The sequence below is a fragment of the Ceratosolen solmsi genome, unplaced genomic scaffold (genome assembly GCF_000503995.2).
Source record: "Ceratosolen solmsi marchali unplaced genomic scaffold, CerSol_1.0 scaffold61, whole genome shotgun sequence".
Taxonomy (NCBI): Eukaryota; Metazoa; Arthropoda; class Insecta; order Hymenoptera; family Agaonidae; genus Ceratosolen; species Ceratosolen solmsi.
In genome coordinates this window covers 2,599,325-2,609,524 of record NW_011948435.1, presented here as the reverse complement: position 1 = coordinate 2,609,524, position 10,200 = coordinate 2,599,325, and the positions used below count along the sequence as shown (strand labels likewise).

General features: G+C 31.0%; 1 protein-coding gene across 2 annotated transcripts in view; it reads left to right on the top strand.

The window, feature by feature from the left end:
- Positions 1 to 10,200, top strand: part of LOC105364960 (discoidin domain-containing receptor 2) — a 237,779-nt gene that overhangs the window by 225,339 nt on the left and 2,240 nt on the right. For both annotated transcript variants that reach the window (XM_011503003.1, XM_011503004.1), the window contains exons 13-14: positions 2,082 to 2,282; positions 2,816 to 2,908. In XM_011503003.1, coding sequence (XP_011501305.1) covers positions 2,082 to 2,282; positions 2,816 to 2,908 — 294 coding nt within the window. The remainder of the gene's footprint in view (positions 1 to 2,081; positions 2,283 to 2,815; positions 2,909 to 10,200) is intronic.

The following is a 10,200-nucleotide window of genomic DNA, read 5'->3' as shown; positions in this document are numbered from 1 at the left end:
CCCCCCCCCCGCGCTCTTTATTTTTATACACGAGCGTACGGCGTGCGTCACCCTTGCTTATGTAGCGGAAACAAATTGATTCGGCCACTCATACTTAACGTTTATCTGCTTTATTGGATTTTCGAGGTTACGCTCGTGCGAGAACAATTCCCCGAGTCTTGGATAGTCGATAACTAGCCATTGAAAAAGATCGCGTTATTTATTTTCTTACGTGTTGATAGGTGATCGCGATATAAGGGCCATAAGATCGAAGCACTTTTTTTCAGATTTAAAAATCTCGCGCGGACCAGCGACCGATACGGATGCCAAATTTGCAATAGAGATGATGATCCTTTACAACAAAAAAGTCCAATAATACGAGACTTCAAATCTCGATTACGATATGGATAAATCAACGTTTTTGTAATGTCGCCTGCGGATGGTCATCGAGCCGTTCGAATAACATTAGTTGGAACGAGCAAATTCTATCCAACCCGCGGCACTATGAATAATTAAACCGCAATTGTTAATTAAAAGCCTGGGAGGTTAAAAAATGAAAGTAGCCAAAGTAGGGGCGAGTTGATATTCCCTGGCGGTTAACGCAGTCTCCGCATCGACCTAACGACAACAATGGACCGTTGGATAAAAGAGTCAGGGCGGAGTAACGCGGAACTCCACGGCATTTCAAATGCCATCGGCTTACGAGGTCGCGCGCTTTAGTGACTGGGAGGCGTAAACCCAAAGTGCTCGCTCAATGTGATCCCATAAGGTTCAAGGAAGGGCCCGAGCTCGCTGGGATTCGATGCAAGTCCGCGCCTTGCCTTACCTCGCGTCATTATATACAGTTGCCTTAATAAGGCAATAATGGGGAGGCGAGAGAACGATGGCAACTAATCCACGAGGGCTAAGTGAAACGTTGGCGAGTGTAGTTATACGGGCGCGGGGGGTGGTTCGCCCGACGTTTATCCATTTTCAATTTACTCGCACAAGTGGCGAGTGGGGGGTTGAGAGCGGGTGGTTGGAGGGGAGAAGGTTTTTGGGGGTTGGGAGGGATGTGTGTGTGTGTGTGGGGGGGGGTGATGTGACGATTACGAGGTCTTGTAAACGAGCAATACATGCAAATATGTTTACCAAATTTAGTAGGTGGGAGTAGCTACTGGAGCCAAGGCCTTAAAGGCATGAGAGTCGGCTGATAATGGCGCTTGTAGTACTGATTGCAATGGCAACATTTATTCGTTCCCGGTGAATAATTAATTTTACGATTATTAATGATGAATTTCTTATAAAAGTTTTGTTATTAATATTAATAAAGTGAGTAAGAAGCGATTGAAATTAGGGAAGGGATGGGCACCCGTGTAACCAAAATTTTATTCTATATTTCATGAAATAATAAAAATTTAAATAACAATTTTATCCCGTAAGTTAATCATCGTGTTTATTGTCTTTACTCTTAATAATCTTTATTTATTTATTTTTCATTATTATTATTATTATTATTATTATTATTATTATTATTATTATTTTTAATAATTCTAAGCGTACGAGTTAGCCACCCACGCTCGTCATTATTAATAATAATTAATCAACGGAGATCGGAAATTGAACGTTCGCTTTAAGTTTGCAAATATTTATAACATTGAGAAATTAATCATTTTTTATGGGGTCGTAAATCGGCCGGATGGAATTACTATGAATGGGCACTGTAAAGTGAAACTCCACGTTCGGAATTAAAAAAAAAAAAGGGAAATTTAATTTCCATGTATTTCGATTAAATTTCTATCGCGAGCTCATCTATTATCTATCTCTCTTCCTGTACCACCATACTCCCCCCCCCACCCCCCACCCCCACCCCAACATACCCCACTGCCCCATTATCCCCCCGTCACCCCTTTCCACTCCTCATTCACAATCCCCGTTTCATCCCCGCTTCTCCTCACCGCGAGTACTATCACGCGCCACTATGACCCACCTATCTCCGTCATTCTCAAACGCATGTAAATCCCGTTAGTTTACCGTGCAAGAGAGCAGATCGATGAGGATGCGATGCGAAATGATGGCGCGATGTAGTATCCAAATGCTCGAATCGCTCGACTTTCTTTCAGGCTTCATTTCCAACGAGACGTGAGAATCTTGGCTGCGCTCGAGGATCGCAATATCGCTCGGGTACTAGGAGCCTGCTGTCGCGAGGAGCCATACTGCGTCGTAATGGAGTACTTGGATCACGGTGATCTCTGTCAATTCCTCAAGAGTCACGTCACTGCCGAGGACGCCCACTCGATGCCTATCGGCGTCAAAACATTGAGGTACGCATGACTTCGTACCTATTCAAAATCTTTCCCTTGCGTACATTACAACGCGGAGATTTATTATATTCTGGTGGTATGTGTTGGCGCTTTGCTTAATCATTGCTGGAGCGTAGGCGCGAAGAAGGCGTGTAATGATCAAAGCGAATAATTAATCAGTCAACGGCTTGAGTCGATGAGATTTTTTGTGAAAAGTGTCGTATTGATTGTGTTGCGGACGGGAGCGAAGGGTTTTTTCTGTTCTTTTATTATTTTTAATATTTTTGAACTTTAATTTAAATCTGCTGTTAAATCAATGATAATCAATGTTGAGTAATAGTAAAAGTTTGAACTAACTAATGACTGAGGGAATGACTGAGGGAATGACTGAGCAAATGAGTAAGCTGAAGAGTGAGAGTGAGAGAGAGAGAGAGAGAGAGAGAGAGAGAGAGTGAGAGAAAGCATAAGAGAGTGATAGCAGAGTTAAGTGAATATTTGAGGTTCGTTTCCAACTGCGAATATACGGATTTACAGTAGATTCGCTCTCCTTTCAGCTTCAACTGCCTCATTTACATGGCTGCACAAATTGCATCGGGGATGAGGTACTTAGAGAACCTTAACTTTGTACATCGGGATCTGGCTACGAGGTGAGTACACCAGAAAAATGAAGGAAGGTAGATCCCCAAGTATTGAAACTTTAAGAAATGTTCATTTTGACCTGATTTTTTGACTGCCCAACTTTTGAAACTTTCACCTTTTCAAGTTTCCTTGTTATATACTTCTTTGAAAAATATTGTTTAAACAGATTATCTCATTAATTCAAAACTTTTTTCCATTTTTACATTTTTAACTAAACTTTACGTAAAAAAAGATTATACCTTTAATAATAGTTTTATAATTGCAAGCATTTCATTAATAATGCAAAGATAAATTTATAAAGATAATTTAATTAATATTGTCATTTCGCAGCTACGCATGCACTTATTTTCATCAAAGTTTGCGCGATATATGGATAAAATTGTATTTTGAAATTTTAATTTAAGCAAATTAAAAATTAAAACGACTGGCAAATTCTGTTAAAAATGGAATTTTATTCGACATGACTTTCCTAAATTTTACGTATACAGGAGTAAAGCATTTTTATTGAAAATAGATATTAAAAGTATAGTTAATGCTGGTATATTTTTAATAATCGCTAATTGCATTATCTATAATGTACATAATCGAGAGGTATGATAAGAAATTCATTGCATTAACAGAATTGTAGAGTACAGAAAAAATGTTTTTTTTTTCTTTTATACAATCTAAGGGATAATCTTAGGAATAACATGAAACATTCACATTTACTCGTGCAAATGACCAATAATTTTTGCGAATAATCATTCGATTCGAAAAGTTCAATTAATTAACGCGACGATCGAAAAAATAAATCCTTCATTGTTGGTTTGATGGTTGGCCATTCTTAACTTAATAATACAATCATAAACATTGGAATTTTCAACACGATTGGGAAATCAACTATACTAATGCATATCGAAGCTTCTGATTTATAAAATTTTGTGATTAAACGAAGCCAAAAACTATAAAATTTAATGAAAAAATATAGAAAATTCTTAAACAAACGATTCTCTTGAAAATCAATAATCTTGCGATCTCGTCGACTTTCCTATAACGACTTTAAATTAAATCCTATCAAGTCGTTATTATCGATAAGCGAAAAGCCAAAAGCGAAAATCGAAAAGCGAGCTTTCGTTAAATGCCTCAAGGCTCCTTTCGACCTCATTGTCTGCACATGCTACAATTACAAATTCGAAGCCATAAGTAATAGTAAACATATTACACTCCCAGTTTCGTCCTAATTCCCAACGTATGATATCGCCTCTTCGTCTGCAGGATAAAGTTAATAATCGGGTAAGCCTCCGTGTACGCTCCAAGGATTTATCGAAAGGGCCGGCCTCTGCTCGACTGCATCGAATCAATATGTACGCGCCACTCGATTGGTACGCACGTAAGCTCCGGGGGTGCACGTACGAGGTGAAAAAGCTACGTAGCTATTTCCTACCATCGATAACCCCATCGCCTTCCGGGCCACGCGAACACTCATTGATGGCACTATCCATAAATCTCGATGAAACTTCGGAGCTGACTCATTACGCTCATTGTGTGCGAGAACTGCAGACAACCTTAACATTCTAATGTGAAATCAATTGTTTTATTCGTCTCTCTACGCCATTTACTACGCGACTCTTCACGCATTTAAATGCATATGACATTCGAATGCACGCGGAAACCTTAATGTCGGATTAACACTTGATCATATGGCGAAATCCGTTAGTTGCGAAAACGATGATGGATAATTATACAATTCATCGACATCTATCGAATTTTTATGATAATTTCTGTTTTACAGAACTTTTAAATGATTATCTCTTTCTAAAACCTCTAATACTTTATCTTTGACAGTACAGAATACGGAAAATACTTATACTTAACAGAATACGGTAACAGAATTCGGACTTGCAATATCTGCTTCGCAGCATTATTATTATGGGTTTTCATTGCTTTTCTTAGTTTTTCTGCTCTTGCAATTGTCAAATTTTGCAATATCATGGACTTGACTTCTTACCAATAATTTCTCATTTATAGTACAAGTGAATAGTAGAAAATTTTATTAAGCATTCTTACACATTTAATACATAACATTATTGATACAAAATAATATTGCATATGAAGATTATATATATATATATATATATATATATATATATATATATACACATATATTAAATACAGATGTTTTCAGAATATTTTGTTTTCGAAATGTTCTTTTAAACATTTTTACCATTCAAGTTAATAAAGAAACAATATTACAGAACAAATTAACCACCATAAATCATTAAATGGGAGAAAATCTTTTGTTAAGAGACGTATCTCGATATCTTATCCATTGAAATGCTATTAATCCTATACTCTTGTGATTCCGTGCTTTATCCGACTTTATTTATTCGATATTTATTTATCCGACTTACATACTATAGTTCATTATGGTATTAAAAGATTAGGCATGATTGGTCATTTTCATAGATTCATAAATTTATTTATAAAAATAATATATTGTATCAGCCATTCATATGAGGCTAAAAGTCATATATTTTCACATTGTTTTAATTTTTATACAATATAGAAATAAAATATAATAAATGTAGCGAAACTAAGAGATGGAAAGTAGTATATTGAAAAATAGTATGTAAAATATAAAAAAAAAAAAAGGAGAATGATATATAAAATATATATATTAATTAAATCAAAATTTTAGAAGTTTATTCTGAGACGATAAAAATATTGTAAAAATTTTAATGATCGTTGATAAGAAATATCGACAATTAACATTAATGATTAGACCTCTGCTGTATAAAATGTAGTATAATATCGTAAATTGAAGTACAAATTTTTATTTATACCTATACATATTTAAATTTTAATGTATAAGGAGAAGGAACTGGAAAAGTTGAAGTTGTATCTTTTATTGTACTTACACTATCATTATATATTTTAATGGTAGAAGTTTTTATTTTAGTCAAAACTTTTGTACAGTTTAACGGGTACAAATACAAACAAGAAGAACAACAAATATTTTCATTGGGCGAATGCAATCATTTTTTTAGCAAGAATGAAACTACTTTGAATGAAATTATTTTTATTAATATGGTTTATATTATTATGCGTCAGTTTTTTGATGAAGAAGAGGGTTTGAATTTTTTTTTTTTTTTTTTTTTTTTTTTTTTTTTTTTTAAAGAACAAATTCAATGTATCTAGTACCATTGAAAATAAATATAAATAAGATAAAGCTAATGCACAATGAATAGATTAATGACGAATTTTATTGAGAAATAAATAGAGAATGTATTCGGCTATTGGAAATTTTTATTCGTTTCTAAATTTTTCAAATCTATGTTACATCTTTGTAAATAGATTATATATTTTAAATATTAACCGTAAATACAACTAAGACATAACATTATTAAAATATTTAAATACAATGTGTCTTTCAACTTCTGTTAATCCAATTACATACCATTCACGAAACAATATATTCGTTAAAATTTCATCAACTCAATTATTTATAATGAATTTCATTTTCTCTTTTATTTAAATTAAATCCTGTTACATAAAGTATAGAATTATAGACATTAATCATAATGTATTAATTATTATTAAAAAGATTGAAATTGTCTATCTAAATTTATATTTGAAGTACGAGCAATAAAAATATATTATCTTGAACAGTACAATTAGGCCAAAATTATAATAATTTTCTATTAAAGCAAATAGCGAAATTTTTTTTTTTTTTTTTTTTTTTTTTTTTTTTTTTTGAGCGAAACAGTTAAAGGAATTATGACAATATTGTTCATACAATTTTTTACATTCATTTATTGTAACATTTTTTCATACTTATTCATACGGACAATATTTATCTGTTGAAAAATTGGAAAGTAAAATAAAATCTGCTTAGTTATTCTCTAATATAGTTTTTATTATCGAAGATGGAGCATATTGATTGGAGGTTAAAATGGTCCAAATGTTGAATATCGTCAATTCGTATATGAATTCGACTTTTTCCTCTATTCTTCATCTGAATAGGTGAACTTGCATTTTTATTCGATATATTTGCGTATTCTATGACCGAGAAGATAAATCGAACACACTCCACGTTCATATGGAATTTAGGTTTTCCTTTCTTGTTTGTATTGAATGCAAATTTAATGTATTTCATATATTTTAAGGTCAATCACAGTGTATCTAACATCCGAATGCAGTGAAAATTTTTTATATCTTATAACAAGATATAACCAATGCATCGTAAATAAACATTTTATATTCGAGTGTCATATCTTTTCTAGAGAATTAATTTCCAATAGAATATTTTATTATTTATTACAGTGTTTCTCAAATTCTTTAACTACTAAAGTGAATTATTTTAGTAAATGAGCCTTTTATGGAAGAATAATAGTTTTTACTTTATCTTTTGATACACAAAGTACTTATCTGGAATTTAAACAAAAACTACTCCAAATCCTTTCACGGTGAGTATAGAGTAAAATAAATAAGTGAGATAGAGATATTGGAGAGATAAACAGATAGCGAGAGAAATAGAAAGGAAGACAGAAAGCTAAGGAAATGAAATAAGAGAAGGAAGCCCATCTTTATTCCGTTTTTCATAAAAAATTTACAGTTGCCTTATGCACTGCTTATCGTACCATATGATTTTATAAAAAATGCCGGTACAATGAGAACGAGAAAAATGAAAATTTATTAATTCTGATTAAAGAATTGCAACTGCATTAAAGTAAATATTTTTAAATATTAGATATTATAATTTCACTTAGTGCATTCAGTTGTTATACAGAAATATATATAATTTCTAAATGGAGGAATTAAAATAAAATACTTTCTAAAAGATAGACAAAAAAATATAATGAATTTCAATATATATTACAATATAAGCATTTGCAGAAGAAATAATAAACGTCAAATAAATAAGAAAAAGTATTTTCAACAATATCACTAATATATATATATATATATATATATATTATTTCATTAAATTTCATTTAAAATCAATAGTTGTTCTTTGCTGTTCATTATTCTATAATTTACTTTACTTATTTCTTATTTTATTATTAAACATGTACTATACATGTAAAATAATGAAAATGAGCACATTAAAATGACGAAGAAAAAAGAGAGAAGAGAGACAAGTGTTAAAATTCTTGTCGACTCTTCTGCACTTCGTCTAAATTCAAATCCTCCATTTCGTTATACACTACTCGGTACAACCACCGCTACTTACTTACACTAGCACTTATTTGTTATACAGTTTTATGAATATTTGAAACTCGAATTTAAGCTTTATTCAAACTCTAATACAACTACATAAATATTGAGTTAATAACAAAACTTCTATCTTTCTCTTTCTATGTATTTATCTATATATAAATATATATATATATATATATATATATATATATATATATCACTTTTTATTTGCATAATATTTTCCGTTTCATAAAAATTCAAATTTACATTATAAAATAAATTAGATAAAAGTAGTCCAATTATTTCAACTACATTTATAAAAAAAATTCTTATGAACTTTAAGAAAGTGAGTGAATTTTACTTATTTATTGAAATATGAAATAACTAGTATTGTGCGTTATAAAGTCAAAGTTAAAATTATCAAATGAGTCGATACAACGAGAATGCTTAAAAGGTTGCTTTTATTCCTGCTTTTTGGAATAAAAGCACGAACGTCGGGGGCCAGGGTGGATGTCTGTAGGAGAGAGAAGGTTCTCAAGTTACATGCTCGCGCTATCTTCTTATCTGCTTGCTGCGTCGACAGGTCGTGTTGGATGCTGAAGTCTGTAGCTTCATCTTCTTTAATACACCTTTGCTCTTTATGTGGACGCCAGGCGGACGCGCATGAATTACAGCCGGTGAGGTTATTCGTAATTAACATGACGCGCAAATAATCGGCTCTTCCGTGATGATTATAGAAGAAAATGTGACTCAGCAATACAACTTGATGATAGAGGAGAACTGGATAGCAGGAGCCATCAAGAAGCTCATTTGTAAAAGAGACATTAGAGAGATAAGACAAAATGAAGAAGATAGACAAAATTATACGATGAATGCTCGTACAGAATGAACGAAGAAAATGATTATCAAATAAGAAAGGAAAGAGAGGAAGCATACTGGTTATTATCGATGATTGAAGGATATTATATAAGATGGTATCAATATATAAAGAAACGTAAGAAAATTAAAGGATACATTGAAAGTAAATAAAATAATCAAAAGAAGGAAAACTGTATGAGTCCAAAACGAAGAAAAGGAAGTTATGCTAAGAAGCGCGAGATCAATAGCCGACGCACAACATATTATATAATGATTAAATAAATAGAATAAATGTAAGATAGAGTGTATCGGTAAATTATGGAGAACAAAAAGAGAAAAGTGATATACGAATGTCATGCATATGCATTTAACATCGCACGCGACATAATGCAAAGTTTATTATTACATACGTAATATTAAAAAAGATAAAATAAATTATCATTGAATAGTTGCTTAAGTTTAGCTAAATATAAAAGCCACTGTATTTTATAGATTAGGTTATAAATTTTTACTATATTTTTCTTTATCCTTATTGATTTATTGATTATAGTAATTGATAATATGGATCTTAATGCAATTAAAAACTATTTATAAATTTACCGAATTTTATAATATTCTTTAATTATATTCTTTAATAGACATCTTTTTGAATATTTGAATAATAAAATAAATTTAGAAAGTTATAATTAGGTAGTAATTAAATAAAATAATACAGCCTGAGTAAAAATTATAGTATTAATAGTTTTAATAAAATAAAATTTTGCAAATTTCTTGAATATATCTCGTGCAGTATTACAAATACTTAAATAATTTTTCTTAAACAAAACACATTACAGGAATATATACATGAATAATAAAATATATACACATATACGTATAAATGTGTTATATATGTGTAGGTATGTGTATAATATTTGTATCTTCAGAGGGTATATTTAATTAAAGATACCAGTATACTTAGTATTTCGATAAAATTTAAATACATTTGTACATTTTATTTGGTAATATTGAATAATTGTATGCAATATATGTATATATATATATATATATATATATATACATATATATGTTATATATTATTATTTAAAATTTGAGGTGCATTCAATTATATTTATTTTTATGATCGTATTAAATTTTACAGATTCATAATTTTATCGATTCCCTTAATTACGTAAAAGATTAATTATACAATAATGACTGATATAATTATGAATGATTTTATTTCTTTAATATTTTTTCTAAAAGGAATCCAATTGAAAATTGA